At 50.5% G+C, this 16,074-nt stretch overlaps 1 protein-coding gene across 1 annotated transcript; it reads right to left on the reverse strand.

The window, feature by feature from the left end:
• Positions 1–2,353: 2,353 nt before the first annotated feature.
• Positions 2,354–15,377, reverse strand: LOC133350863 (ell-associated factor Eaf-like). Its single transcript, XM_061565667.1, has 4 exons — positions 15,254–15,377; positions 5,454–5,669; positions 4,201–4,312; positions 2,354–3,512 (listed from the first exon to the last, which is right to left on the reverse strand). The coding sequence occupies exons 2-4, from the start codon at positions 5,652–5,654 to the stop codon at positions 2,455–2,457; spliced, it is 1,371 nt and encodes a 456-aa protein (XP_061421651.1). The 5' UTR covers positions 5,655–5,669; positions 15,254–15,377; the 3' UTR covers positions 2,354–2,454.
• Positions 15,378–16,074: the final 697 nt, after the last annotated feature.

Consider the following 16,074-nt stretch of genomic DNA (forward strand, 5'->3'; position numbering starts at 1 on the left):
CACAGGCGCAGCCCTGAAAGTGCCTGTTACCGCCACTTGCTGACCAACTCTTGGCCTACTCTTCCACGCTGACCACAGGTCTTGGAAACAGGTGGGCCTGCACACAATTTACCCCCACAGTCACCACCGCCGCACGCACGACCTGCCGACTGAGCCAACTCTGCTGAACCCATTTCGACTGCTGGGACGGACAGAGGCCATTGGGGGGGTGGTGGTGGTGGTGGTCGGGGGGGTTGAGGAGGGACGATCTCCGTTGTTTCGACTACGGATCACAGATGCTTGGGTTGTGCGTCCAGTGGGTGGTGGACCGATGTGGCAGCTGTCTTCGCTTCTTGCGCGTAAACGACTATAAAAGCCCCTTCACGTGTATTGTTCTAAACACGCATATGCGTGCGATAAACCGGTACTAACCGGTTTAACCGGTTTTCATTCGCTTACCGGTAACAGAAAAAAACGATATTTACACCCCTATTAAATATACATATACTGTATGTACAACGTTCACGCATTCAAACATACAGTAAAACTACGTCATTAACTACACACACGCAAAAAAAACATATTCACAGATACACAACATAGACAAAGATCCCCCGTGTAGCCTTAACAGACTGTTGGGGCAAGTGCTGTGAGCGAGTAGCACCTATGAAGGCCGGCACGGCACACGAGGAGGTGGGTGGCCAGCACCACGCCTGGCCGCCTTTGTCTCCCCAGTGGCGATGTTTACACACCGCACCGGCTAGATAATCGTCGCTGGGTGTTTGCCGTGAGCGGGAATCGAACTCGGGTGGCCAGGTTCGTAACGCAGCGTAGCGCTAAGCGCTGCACCACCGCTCCTCGCAGACACACACGCACGGATTCTCTCCGTGCGTATCGAAACCCTGGGAAATCTCTACAGACCAATTCAAACCTTATTGGTTTATAATATAAATCTCAACGTTCATCCTACGAAATCCCATCACATGGGAGAAACAAAGAGACACGGTTTTTTGTTGTTGCCCGTATTGAAACGGCCGTACGCCGTTTGGACATCGATATGGGGTAAACCGTATGGGTTGACAGGTATGTGTGTGTGTACCCTCTCCTTGCGATGGTCTGTGGCGACTGCGAGACACGTGCCAGCGACCGGGAGCGCAATATATTCCGCAGGAATGTTAAACACTTGTAGGGTTTTAAGATGGTACACGTTGATAGTTACACATCACCCACCCCCAGCCCGCGTGCGAAAAATAGGTTACTGGACGCATTTAAAGAGCAAATCGATTTAAATATAGGGTCCGTATGGAACACAAAAGAGGAGGATCCGTGCCCATGCACATCTGGCACTTTAGCAGGCACTGATTCAAGAATGCCACAGACAGTGCTGACGAGGCAGTGAATGTTTGCAATCGGTCCATAGTTTTTCGTGCTCGCGTTAAAGACAAAATGCTGTTGAAAAGAAAAGCACTCAAAGAAGGCCCGATTTTTAAAAAAAACTAATTTTATTTTTTTTTACGTGTCGAGACAGGTGTGTGCAGGCGAATTGTTCTGCAGCGTTATCTTGTGACGCTCTCCGCAAAGGGACGCGGCGAACGATGATTAATTTCGTGCTGTGCATCGCACGCCGCCGTGCTCTGGTTTCCAAAGAACACAGGATGAGATGTTACTATCCTTTGTGCAAGCACTTCCAAGAGTTCATGAACAGTGAGCCTGGTGAAATTTGGGGAGCGCATCGTCAGTAGTGAACCTTTGGTTCCTAGGATGTTTCGGCCTTTCATACTATACACCCTCCCCAAAGGCGGAAGTCAGCGAACGAACGCCAGATGAAACATCGCTGGGCGAGACGCGCTCAGGTCTGTGAACATCTCTGCAAAGCGACGCTCACACCACCCGTAGCTGATGCAGCACTGCCTATGCGCCGCGGGAGAGGTGGGGGGGGTCAATTACTCGATGAGGGCGGATATGTGGCGTTCGGATATGCGGCGTCGCACACAGGAGGAAGGGGGGACGGGGACGTGGCGCGCTCGGGTGAGCACGTGGCCAGCACGCGCCCAGAGTCGGCCATCGCTCAGCTCGCGAGGTCGTCACGTGGCCACCACGATGCTAGCACGTGGCCAGTCACGTGACCACCACGTGGCCACCACGAGGCCATCACGTGGTCACCACGATGCTAACACGTGGCCAGTCACGTGGCCGTCACGTGAGCCGTCACGTGGCCACCACGATGCTAGCGTGTGACCAGTCACGTGGCCGTCACGTGGCCACCACGATGCTAGCGCGTGGCCAGCCACGTGGCCGTCACGTGGCCAGCCACGCTGCTAGCGCGTGGCCAGTCACGTGGCCGTCACGTGGCCACCACGATGCTAGCGCGTGGCCAGTCACGTGGCCGTCACCAGACCACCACGCTGCGAGCGCGTGGCCAGTCACGTGGCCGTCACGTGGCCAGCACGCTGCTAGCACGATGCTAGCAAGCTGCTAGCACGCCTGCAGAAGAGACTCCACAGAGAAGGGGAGAGGCCGCCGGACAGAGGCCGACTTCTTGCTTTGAGATGTCGCGAAGACGGCCACCTCATCGTCCGCGTCATCATCCTGCTCCTTCTCGTCTCTGTCGCGCTCCGTTCGCGACTTGACTGTGGCGCTCTGCGAGTTCGGAAACCTTCTGAAGGCCGAGGAGAGGTCGTGATGACCCAGTGACTGTGACCTCCACGCGTCAAGCGTGGTCAAATCCCGCGCGCTTGGGCAGGTGCAGGTGACATCGAGGTCCTGCTGCTGCTGCTGATGATGATGATGATGACCTTTACGATCATCCTCTTTACGCTGGTGGTGCTGATGATGGTGGTGACCAGCATCATGACGGTGGTGGTGGTGGTGGTGTTGATGGAGGTGATGTTCCAGCTGTAAGAAGTAAGCGGTCGTTGCATCTGCTTCACTGGACACGATTCGCGGCAGAGGTTGAATATTTGACATAAACATATGTGATGATGCTGCTGCTGCTGATGATGATGCTGCTGCTGATGATGCTGCTGCTGCTGATGTCAGTGGTGACGAGTGCACCACTGGACACTGCTCCATCAGAGGAGCACCGAGCGTTTTAGGACACGATTTTGGCATCGTGAGGTCCAGAGGCGATCGGCGCTGCTGATTATGATGATGCTGCTGCTGATGATGATGTTGTTGCTGTTGTTGCTGTTGATGATGTTGTTGCTGTTGAAAATGTTCGTGCAAGCAGGACTGTAAATAGGTGGCTCTAGATACCGCAGAAGCCCCGAGTGGCCACATCGCTGGGAGGAGGTGGACGATGGGTCTGCAGGGTTGATTGTCCACCAGGTGATGATGCTGGTGATGGCTGTGGAGTCTCTCGCGCTCCATCATCACTGACTCCAGTTCCCTGTCGGCGAACGCTCGGCGCTTGCGCATCCTCTCGCTGAGTGCGGGAGGGAGGGACGACGATGACGAGGAGGAGGAGGAGGTGGTGGATGAAGTACCGGAGGAGCCACCATGCGAGTCAGCCTCCAGGGCAGGGGGACGATAACCTGCGTGGTGAGAAAGAGAGGAGGAGGTGGTGGTGGTGGTGATGATGGTGGTGGTGGTGGTGGTGATGATGGCGGTGGTGGTGGTGGCGATGATGGTGGTGGTGGTGGTGGTGGCGATGATGGCGGTGGTGGTGGTGGTGGTGGAGCTGACTGTGATGGTGATTTCGATTTAAAGCTTTCGTGACTGCAGGGATTCATCTTCTTGTTTCTTTCGGTAAAGTCACGTAGAAGGGAAGTAATAAAATAATAAAAATAAAAATAAAATAAAACATAATAATGTTTTATTATGTTTTATTTTTATTATTTTATTACTTCCCTTCTACGTGACTTTACCGAAAGAAACAAGAAGATGTGATGGTGATGTTGGCAGTGTCGAGGATGGGTTCTTCATTTGTACGGTGGTGGTGGCGATGATGGTGGTGGTGGTGGCGATGATGGTGGTGGTGGAGCTGACTGTGATGGTGATGTTGGCAGTGTCGAGGATGGGTTCTTCATTTGTACGGTGGCGATGGTGACAGCACAATTGGTGTTGTTGATGTTTACAGTGATGGCGATGAAGACGATGCTGGTGGCAATGCCCTTATTGATATTTACTGTGACGATTATAATGATGTTGCTGATGAGGATACATTTACATGCTACTGCTGCTGCTGATCAAGATGATCATCATCATCATCAGCATCATCACCTTCCAGGATGCTCCGTGCCACGATGCCGGGTGTCCGGGCCGCGCGCGAGTGACCCGCGGAGCGAGAGGTCACGACCCCCCCGGCAGCCGCGTCCACGTGACGAGTCCTCGACTGAAGCACAAACGCCGCAGCATCAGCAACGCCGCGAGAGACGCGCTCTATCCACTGCTGGACGAGGGCCATCATGCGCTCGGCGCTGTCGCGATGCCACAATCCAACCCCGCGCGTTTGCACGGCTGTCTGTGCACGGCGGTCGGCCGGTCTCTGTCTCTCTCTCCCTCCTTTGGCTGCTATTCCTTCACCAGTCTCGTCCCCTATTAACAGTCCCAGATACTCAACCTGCCCGCCAGAGCCCGTCCCTAACATCAAGGCCACGCCCCTCATCACCTTTAGCCCCGCCCCTCTCCCAGAAGCCCCGCCCCTCTCCCAGAGGCCACGCCCCTTATCACCTTTAGCTCCTCCCCCTCCCCAGGAGCCCCGCCCATTATCGCCTTTAGCTCCACCCCCTCCTCCCCCTTCTCTTCCCTCTCCCTCCCTCCCTTCTTCCCCCTCCCTCCCTCCTCCCCCCTCCCTCCCTCCCTCCCTCCCCTCCCTCCCCCCTCCCCCCTCCCTCCTCCCTCCCCCCCTCCCTCCTCCCTCCCCTCCCCCTCCCTCCCTCCCTCCCCCTCCCCCCCTCCCTCCCACTCCCCTCCCTCCCACTCCCCTCCCTCCCTCCCCCTCCCTCCCCCCTCCCTCCCACTCCCCTCCCTCCCTCCTCCCCCTCCCTCCCCCCTCCCTCCCCCCCTCCTCCTCCCACTCCCCTCCCTCCCCCTCCCTCCCCCCTCCCCCCCTCCCCCCCTCCCTCCTCCCTCCCACTCCCCTCCCTCCTCCCCCCTCCCTCCCTCCACCCTCCCCCCCTCCCTCCCCCCCCCTCCTCCCTCCCACTCCCCTCCCTCCTCCCTCCCCCTCCCCCCCTCCCTCCTCCCTCCCACTCCCCTCCCTCCCTCCTCCCCCCTTCCTCCCCCCTCCCTCCCCCCTCCCTCCTTCCCACTCCCCTCCCTCCTCCCCCCTCCCTCCCTCCCCCTCCCCCCTCCCCCCCTCCCTCCCCCCCTCCTCCCTCCCACTCCCCTCCCTCCTCCTTCCCCCTCCCCCCCTCCCTCCTCCCTCCCACTCCCCTCCCTCCCTCCTCCCCCCTTTCTCCCCCCTCCCTCCCCCTCCCTCACTCCCACTCCCCTCCCTCCTCCCCCCTCCCTCCCTCCCCCTCCCCCCTCACCTGCTGCTGCTGCTGCCTGCGCAGCGCCACCTGCGCGGCCATCACGCGCTGGCGCTCGAGCACCAGCTGGCAGTTGGCGCATGCGCAGTCGCGCCAGCGGCAGAAGCGCTTGTGGCCCTTGAGGCGCGAGACGACCCCGTGGTTGCGGCAGCGCGCGCACTTGGGGGTGCGGGTCACGTGGCCCAGCCCAGAGCCCTCCATGGGAGAGGGGAGGGGCTGCGGGTGGGTAGGTGACAAAGATGGCAGCGGAAGTGGTTGAACACGTGGTCGTCAGCTTTTCGCGAGCGATGTTAGCCATGAGAGAGGTGTGTTCGTGGGTGAGGTTGTTAGGTGGTTTCTCGGGACGCTTGCCCTGGTGAGGGTCGTGGTGGTTGCGTGTTGAGTGATAGTCCATGCCGCACTTTCCCTGGCGACGAGACTCGAGCATTACTATACACTATACACTACTATACACTACGATACACTACACTACATTACTATACACTATACTACATTACTATACACTACACTACTATACACTACACTACATTACTATACACTAAACACTACTATACATTACTATACACTACTATACATTACTATACACTACTATACATTACTATACACTACACTACATTACTATACACTACTATACATTACTATACACTACACTACTATACACTACTATACATTACTATATACTATACACTACTATACATTACTATACACTATAAACTACTATACATTACTATACACTACTATACATTACTATACACTACTATACACTATACATTACTATACACTATACACTACTAAACACTACACTATACAGTGTATAGTGTAGTGTTTTATAGTGTATAGTAGTGTATAGTATACACTACTATACACTAATATACACTATACACTACTATACATTACTATACACTACTATACATTACTAGTCACTATACACTATTATACATTACGATACACTATACACTACGATACACAGACTGTGTAGCTCTTCCTGGGGAGTTCCCAGGTGTTCCCAGACCAGCCGAGCGATGTCGTCCCCCCACAGCAACGTGTCTTGGGCCGTCCCCCGGGATCTTGGCCCACGCCGCAGGCTTTAGATCGCGTAAATATAAATGTGTCGTTAAACCCACTGCCACCCGACACAGCCAATTAGTGAGGTTTGTCACGGAATAAGAACGTGCCCAATTCGTTACTAGTACAGCACTAACCGGTGTGTCGGAGAGTAAACCCACGACATCTACGATTCGAGTAGCGTGACGTTTCGCCAGTAGTTTACAACAAGCATCAAGGACGTAGCCATGGATTCAATATTGGTGGGGGGGGGGCAAATTTTCCAGGGGGTCTGGGGTCCCCCCCCCCAAAAAAAATCTAAATTTGAAAACGAATTTCCTTCCTAAAATATAAAAAAATTCACTAACACATGGGATGGACTTTTAATTTTTTTGTACAATAATGTCTAATAGTGTATTGTATTACATTGCTATGTTTTTTTTTTACCTTTTTTGTTTAATTGTATGTAATGGCAGAGATTAGGGATTCATAAAGTACAACCATAACCACAATCCTATAAACGGAAATCTAGATTTGAAGCTTTCGTGACTGCAAGGATTCATATTCTTAGGTTTTTTTCGGTAAAGTCACGTAGGTAAAATTTTTTTTAAATTAATAAAAATAAAATAAAAATCACGACGTTTCGGAGGCAACACAAGCTTCCGTCTTCAGGTGGAACCGTCACAGCACGATAGCTGTATCAAGGCTGCGTGCGATCAGCAATAAAAAAAACGCAGTTCGCCAAATCGAAAATCGTTCCCTCGAGTAAATGAAACAAACTATAAAACATTTATATTTTACCAAGTAAGGCCGAACTCTTCTTCAGAAGCGACCTGGCCACAGATGATAGCTCAAGCCAAGTGGCTTGTCACGTGGACATTTAGAGCAGCCATATACTCGAAACGCGTGATGTTCATTCTAATTGTGGAGGGGGAAACTGGAGGACCCGGAGAAAAAAACGCGACCACGGGGAGAGAGACCACAAAAACTACAAACATACAGCAGCAGGCGTCAGGGTCGGGATCGAACCCACTCCCTCCTGTATACCAGGCGAGGGAGTTAACATCTCACCACCGCGGTGCCCAGTACTTTATCTTTCATTTATTCATCATAAACAATCACAATATACACAAGGTATTCTACACACGTGCACATGGACATCGTACACAGTGCATTATTCAGAATCAGAATATGTCTTCATACTGGGAGGAATCCGATGAGCTATGAAGTTCTGTTTTCACAGATGTCCACGTGTACAATTACACTATACACAATATACAATATACTATTCACAGATACAAGAACAAAATACACAATAAACTATTCACACACGGGTACAATTACTCTATAAACAATATACTATTCGCAGATAAAATCACAACATACACAATCAACGATTCACACAGTGTACACGTTTCACAATATACTATTCAGAGATAAAATCACAATATACACAATCTACTATTAACACACGTGTACAATTACTATATACTTAATATACTATTCACAGATACAATCACAAAATACACAATCAACTATTCACACAGTGTACACTTACACTTTTCACAATATACTATTTACAGATACAATCACAAAATACACAATATTTCCTATTCACACACGTGTACAATTACACTCTACACAATATACTATTCGCTGATACAATCACAATATACACACTCTACTATCCACACACGAGTACAATTACACTCTACACAATATACTATTTGCGGATACAATCACAAAATACACGATCTACTTTTCAAAACTATACAAAATGACGATGAACACAATGTACCCATCACACGCGTGAAAACATTTGACAAACACAAAGATGCCCCGTATAGCCTGAACGGACTGTTGGGGCAAGTGCTGTTAGCGAGTGGCACCTATGAAGGCCGGCACGGCACACAAGGGGGGTGTGGGTGGTCAGCACCACGCCCGGCCGCCTTTGCCTCCCAAGTGGCGACGTTTACACACCGCACCAGGTACTCAGTTGAGGCTGAGTCGACCTAGAGGAGGCAAACGCGTGTGTCCGTGTGTAGAAGCCACCAGGGTCGCCGTGGCGCGCACTGATCGCGTCGTCTTCTGCTCGTTTTCGTTGTGGCCGTGATCACACCACTCGTGCCCACATCAGTGCCAGATTAAACTAGTGTGGGGCCTGTAGCATATCTTATAAAGAGGCCCTCAATTAAAAAAAAACACATTAATATTAAAACACATTTTTTTAATTTCATGGTAAAGTAATTGTATTTTTGAATTTGCTATAAAAACAGACAATACGACAAATCGCTTAGCTTAAACACCCAGTCGTTCATAAAAATAGAAGGCGGTATAGTACTATAGTAAAAGAGCAAGTGCAGAATCACTGAAGCTGAATTGATAGCTTGAACACATTTAGCGCGGGGCCTTTGAAAGTGCGGGGCCCGTAGCTACTACATATGTAGCTACTACATATGTAGCTACTGCACATGTAGCTAATTTTGCTATTAGGATTATGGATTTTCTGTTCATGTTTATGTTTGTTGCGGTTGCACCCGATTCAAGAACCGAATGGCTCACAGGGCCATACCTAATAAATGAAAACTGAAAAACTGAATCCGGCACAGGCCCATATACAAAACCAAATTCGCTCGCCGCGAACCGGTAACCGTTTCCAGTTGAACGCTTGTAATGAACGCACCGATTGGATCGCGCGATCCGTACACACGGCACGGCGGCAAAAAAAATCACCGCGTGGTCGATTTTTACCCCTCCTCTGTTCTCTGTTAAAAGGCAAAGAAGCAGCCCTGCTAGATGGTCGCTCGCTTAGCCCCCCCCCCTGTTTTTAAAGTGACCGTATCAAGTGTATTGCTCGACATCATAGTGCTCGATTTGTAAATGCCGTGGGTTTACTCTCCAACACGCCAGTGCGTGGTGAACTAGTAACTAATATTGATTTAAAGCTTTCGTGACTGCAGGGATTCATCTTCTTGGTTCTTTCGGTAAAGTCACGTAGAAGGGAAATAATAAAATAATATTATATTATTTTATTCTTATATTATATTATTTTATTATGTTGAATTTTTCTTATTTCATTATTTCCCTTCTAGTAACTAATTGCCACGTTTTATTTACGTGACGAACCTTTTTTAATTTGACTGTGTCGGGTGGTCGCGGGTTTCACGACACATTTATATTTACACGAATCCAACCCCAAAAAAAACCATTCTAATGGAGACTTTTCTTGACTTGCCGAAAACCGGTAACCCATTTAAACCAGGGTTTTATGTTTAACCATTGCAACAAACTCGAGCATTTTGTCTGAGTAAATACCGCGGTCATTGCCTCTGCAACCAGACAGACGAATTCCGCGTGTCTGCCGTCGGCGTTAATCGCTTTCACACGCGCGCTGGTCTGGCCAGAGACGGCGCCAATTACGCATCGCTTACACAAAAAGCGACTTCCGATCCTCGCGATGCGTGTAAACGAATCGAGTCGTTGTCAACTTTGTAGAATCAATGCGAACTCTGTGCTCAGAATAACCAACGGGGCCGATGCGCGCGTCTCCTTCATGAATGGTAAATGAAGAGACGCAAGCCAACAGCAACCCTATAGTAAACCCATGTAGACCCACAGAGATACACAGAGACTCAGAGAGATACACAGAGACACACATAGAGATACACAGAGACTCAGAGACACAGAGAGATACACAGAGACTCAGAGACACAGAGACCCATAGAGATACACAGACTCAGAGACCCATAGAGATACACAGAGACTCAGAGAAACAGAGACACATAGAGACACATAGAGATAGACAAAGACTCAGAGACACACAGCGATACACAGAGACTCAGAGACACATAGAGACACATACAGACACACAGAGACTCAGAGACACATAGAGGCCCATAGAGATACACAGACACTCAGAGACCCATAGAGATACGCAGAGACTCGGAGACACAGAGACCCATAGAGATACATAAAGCCATACACATAGAGACCCACCGAGATACATTAAAGTCAAGCCAGAGTAGTGTGATTGTACCCACGCAACCCAAACTATCGACCAGCCAGTAAACCACTGTCGTCTGCTTTTCTGCATCGGAGGCGGAATAGCAAAACGACGCGAACTCTTTTGCATTTCCCATAAATATGCTAAATTCCTTTTGATATGCAAATTCTTTTGTCAAGGCGCCCTTTCCCCCCCCTTCCAACCCAGCTTAAATATATGCTCCAAGCATGGTGCTGTTTCATTCAGACGCTGTCGCCTCGACAGACCTGGTTTTCACCTGAGGACGGCTGCTTGCGTTGTGGCCGAAACGTCGTGAGAATTATTTTATTATGTTTTATTATTTTATTACTTCCCTTCTACGTGACTTTACCGAAAGAACCAAGAAGACGCGAACTCTCTCTACTGCAGCCCTCTCGTCTTGGTCAGCAGACATCAACGTTGTCCTCTAGCTCCTGAACGTGCTGTTGACAGAACGACGCGCCCGACGTGGTATATCGTTTTGCGTTGAACTAAGACCCACATCAATATTCTGACATCTTCTTGGTTCTTTCGGTAAAGTCACGTAGAATGTAAATAATAAAATAATAAAAATAAAACATAATAAATTAATTATCACGACGTTTCGGCCACAACGCAAGCAGCCGTCCTCGGGTGGAGAACAGGTCCATTATTTTATTATGTTTTATTTTTATTAGTTTATTATTTCCATTCTACGTGATGACTTTACCGAAAGAACCAAGAAGATGAATCCCTGCAGTCACGAAAGCTTTAAATCGAAACATTCTGACAGTTCGCCAGCATCGATGCAAGCAAGCAAGCCTGGCTCTGCTGATGAGATGGAGAATGTCGAAACCGGCCCAGAATTGTGCTCGTGTGGAACTTTCTTTGCTGATGGGATGCGTACAAAATGTTGATGTGCGGAGGGGGGACGGGGGTGTGAGCACGCGGAGACGACCTCTCTGCTTCTTCATCTCGTTCAGGACGAGCCTCTGTTCGTCGGCGGATCATTTGCGGGTAGACGGGAGTAGGTGGCACGCGGCTCTCAGTAGCCCACAGCCCCATGACGAGAGGTATCGATGGATGTGGTGTGCCGTGCTGCGGCCGCATTTTTCCAGGTCTCGCCGAACTCAAGCAGAAGCGCTCGGGCTCCAGGAGCTGCGATTAGCGCGGTGGGCTACGTGCGGTGCGAAAGAAGTTCGACGTACCGTGCGTACACAATGACGATCCGCAAACGAGGCAGAGCAAGTGAGCCGGGATCGATATCGATCGCCGCTGACGTTACCGGTTCAGCGTAACAATCAGCAGCGATCGTTCGGTCTACCGCTTTCGTATCGTCGTCAATACACGCACGTGCAAAGCCAGCAGTGATCAGACAGACGAGGTATGTGGTTGATGCTGGCACGGGCCGTGTGATGGTCTCTCTCCCTCTGCCGTGCCTCATAGCGCAGCGCGATAACCCCGCTCAGACTCACCCGAATGAGCATCAAAAATGAGCAGCAAAGTGAAAAAATAAAGTCATCAAACTTGGGTATATTTCTATAAATCTCGCGGAACTGCGCGAGCAGAGATGAACAAACTAAACTTTATATTCTTGGTTTATTTCGGTAAAGTCACGTAGAAGGGAAATAATAAAGTAATAAAAATAAAACATAATAAAATAATTCTCACGACGTTTCGGCCACAACGCAAGCAGCCGTCCCTCAGGTGAAGACCAGGTCTGTCGGGGAGACAGACGTCGTCTCCCCGACAGACCTGGTCTTCACCTTCTACGTGACTTTACCGAAAGAACCAAGAAGATGAATCCCTGCAGTCACGAAAGCTTTAAATCGAAATTTACTTGTATTTTACCAGGTAAGGCCCACTGAGCTATACAGATCTTTTTCAGAAGCGACCTGGCCACAAATGATAGTTCAACAAAGTTGCTTATCACGTGGGAATTTATAGCAGCCAAATACTCTAAACGCGCGTTTATAGATGTCAAGGGAAACCCGGAGGAACCGGATGAAAACCCACGCGACCACGGGGAGAGAGACACGCAAACTCCAAATATACAGCAGCAGGCGTCAGGGTCTGGATCGAATCCACGACCTCCTGTACACCAGGCGAGGTAGTTAACATCTCCTAGCCACCGTGATGATGATGAGAGAGAGACACACAAAAAACTCAAAATATACAGGCGTCAGGGTCGGGATCGAATTTACGACCTCCTGTACACCAGGCGAGGTAGTTAACATCTCCTAGCCACCGTGATGATGATGAGAGAGAGAGACACGAAAACTCAAAATATACAGGCGTCAGGGTCTGGATCGAATCCACGACCTCTTGTAGACCAGGTGAGGTAGTTAACATCTCCTAGCCACCGTGATGATGATGAGAGAGAGACACGCAAACTCCAAATATTCAACAGGCGTCAGGGTCGGGATCGAATCCACGACCTCCTGTACACCAGACGAGGTAGTTAACATCTCCTAGCCACCGCGATGATGATGAGAGAGAGAGACACGCAAACTCCAAATATACAGCAGCAGGCGTCAGGGTCGGGATCGAATCCACGACCTCCTGTACACCAGGCGAGGTAGTTAACATCTCATAGCCACCGTGATGATGATGAGAGAGAGAGAGAGACACGCAAACTCCAAATATTCAACAGGCGTCAGGGTCGGGATCGAATCCACGACCTCCTGTAGACCAGGCGAGGTAGTTAACATCTCCTAGCCACCGTGATGATGATGAGAGAGAGACACGCAAACTCCAAATATTCAACAGGCGTCAGGGTCGGGATCGAATCCACGACCTCCTGTACACCAGGCGAGGTAGTTAACATCTCCTCGCCACTGTGATGATGATGAGAGAGAGACACGCAAACTCCAAATATTCAGCAGGCGTCAGGGTCTGGATCGAATCCACGACCTCCTGTACACCAGGCGAGGTAGTTAACATCTCCTAGCCACCGTGATGATGATGAGAGAGAGACACACAAAAAACTCAAAATATACAGGCGTCACGGTCGGGATCGAATTTACGACCTCCTGTACACCAGGCGAGGTAGTTAACATCTCCTAGCCACCGTGATGATGATGAGAGAGAGAGACACGAAAACTCAAAATATACAGGCGTCAGGGTCTGGATCGAATCCACGACCTCTTGTAGACCAGGCGAGGTAGTTAACATCTCCTAGCCACCGTGATGATGATGAGAGAGAGACACGCAAACTCCAAATATTCAACAGGCGTCAGGGTCGGGATCGAATCCACGACCTCCTGTAGATCAGGCGAGGTAGTTAACATCTCCTAGCCACCGTGATGATGATGAGAGAGAGACACGCAAACTCCAAATATTCAACAGGCGTCAGGGTCGGGATCGAATCCACGACCTCCTGTACACCAGGCGAGGTAGTTAACATCTCCTCGCCACTGTGATGATGATGAGAGAGAGACACGCAAACTCCAAATATTCAACAGGCGTCAGGGTCGGGATCGAATCCACGACCTCCTGTACACCAGGCGAGCTAGTTAACATCTCCTCGCCACTGTGATGATGATGAGAGAGAGACACGCAAACTCCAAATATACAGCAGCAGGCGTCAGGGTCGGGATCGAATCCACGATCTCCTGTACACCAGGCGAGGTAGCTAACATCTCCTAGCCACCGTGATGATGATGAGAGAGAGAGACACGCAAACTCCAAATATACAGCAGCAGGCGTCAGGGTCGGGATCGAATCCACGACCTCCTGTAGACCAGGCGAGGTAGTTAACATCTCCTAGCTACCGTGATGATGATGAGAGAGAGACACGCAAACTACAAATATTCAACAGAGGTCAGGGTCGGGATCGAATCCACGACCTCCTGTACACCAGGCGAGGTAGTTAACATCTCTTAGCTACCGTGATGATGATGAGAGAGAGAGACACGCAAACTCCAAATATTCAATAGGCGTCAGGGTCGAGATCGAATCCACGACCTCCTGTACACCAGGCGATGTAGTTAACATATCCTAGCCACCGTGATGATGATGAGAGAGAGAGACACGAAAACTCCAAATATACAGCAGGCGTCAGGGTCGGGATCGAATCCACGACCTCCTGTACACCAGGCGAGGTAGTTAACATATCTTAGCTACCGTGATGATGATGAGAGAGAGAGACACGCAAACTCCAAATGTTCAACAGGCGTCAGGGTCGGGTTCGAATCCACCACCTCCTGTACACCAAGCGAGGTAGTTAACATCTCATAGCTACAGTGACGATGATGAAAGACACGCAAACTCCAAATATTCAACAGGCGTCAGGATCGGGATCGAATCCACGGTCTCCTGTACACCAGGCGAGGTAGCTAACATCTCCTAGCCACCGTGATGATGATGAGAGAGACACGCAAACTCCAAATATTCAACAGGCGTCAGGGTCGGGATCGAACCCACGACCTCCTGTACACGAGGCGAGGTAGTTAACATCTCATAGCCACCGTGGCACCCAAACACAAATAACAGTAACAATGCAGTGCCTTGATCATTGACCATTGTCCCCCTTTAGCATCATGACAATCCGTGATATATCCACTGCTGGATAAATCCCTCCCCACGCCGTCGCCACCCCTCACGCTCCAGCCCATGCCACTTCTCCTCGCAGCGCCCCGAACGATCGTTTCTCTGGCGAGCAGCACTTTCCCCCCCCCCCCCCCCGACATGCCATCATGTAGGCTGCACGGGTGATCTTTATCGACGGAACTATTGGACCACGGAGTTAACCCACCGCAAGGCTGTGCCCCCTTCGACGGAGGAGGATGAACAGCAGCACCACCAGCACAAGAACTCTGTCTCTCTCTCTCTCGCTCTCTCACGAAGCCCTCTCGTCGTCGTCGCCAGCAGACATCGACATTGGCGTTTCGCTCCCGAACCAGACTGCTGAACACAATATAATCCGTATCTATAAATGTGTGTGTGTGCTCGTGTGTGTGTGCGCGCGTGTGTACGTGTGTGTGTGTGTGCGCGCGTGCGTGTGTACGCGCGTGTGTGTGTGTGTACGCGTGTGTGTGTGCGCGTGTGTGTGTGTGTACGCGTGTGTGTGTACGCGCGTGTGTGTGTGTGTACGCGTGTGTGTGTGCGTGTGTACGCGTGTGTGTGTGTGTGCGCGCGTGTGTGTGCGCGTGTGTGTGTACGCGTGTGTGTGTGTACGCGTGTGTGTGTACGCGCGTGTGTGTGTGTGTACGCGTGTGTGTGTGTACGCGTGTGTGTGTGCGCGTGCGTGTGTGTGTGTGTACGCGTGTGTGTGTGTACGCGTGTGTGTGTGTACGCGTGTGTGTGTGTTTGCGCGAACTTACCTGTAAAGTCGCGTCGGCTGAAGGTTGCGGCAGCTGTGAGTGTGTGAGTGAGTGTATTTACGCGTCTGTCTGGGTGTATGTATATTAGTGGAGATGTCTCAGCCTGTGTGTGTGTGTGTATAATCGGTGTGTATGGGTATCTGTGCGTATGTATCTATAGCTGCATGCGTGTCTAGTATATATCAGTATATGTCTGTGTGTGTGTATATGTTTAAACAAAGTTGTCCGGCACAGACCTAATCAATAATCGTCC

This window comes from Lethenteron reissneri, chromosome 4 (assembly GCF_015708825.2).
Source record: "Lethenteron reissneri isolate LAM-NWPU_2019-01 chromosome 4, ASM1570882v1, whole genome shotgun sequence".
NCBI lineage: Eukaryota > Metazoa > Chordata > Hyperoartia > Petromyzontiformes > Petromyzontidae > Lethenteron > Lethenteron reissneri.

Excerpts from the sequence above, each read along its gene's own strand:
- LOC133350863 (XM_061565667.1), bottom strand. The coding sequence starts at position 5,654 with ATGGAGGGCTCTGGGCTGGGCCACGTGACCCGCACCCCCAAGTGCGCG. Across the intron at positions 4,313-5,453 it reads GCAGGCAGCAGCAGCAGCAG|TCGAGGACTCGTCACGTGGA; the intron begins GTGAGGGGGGAG and ends TTTGTGCTTCAG. Across the intron at positions 3,513-4,200 it reads GGCACGGAGCATCCTGGAAG|GTTATCGTCCCCCTGCCCTG; the intron begins GTGATGATGCTG and ends CTCACCACGCAG.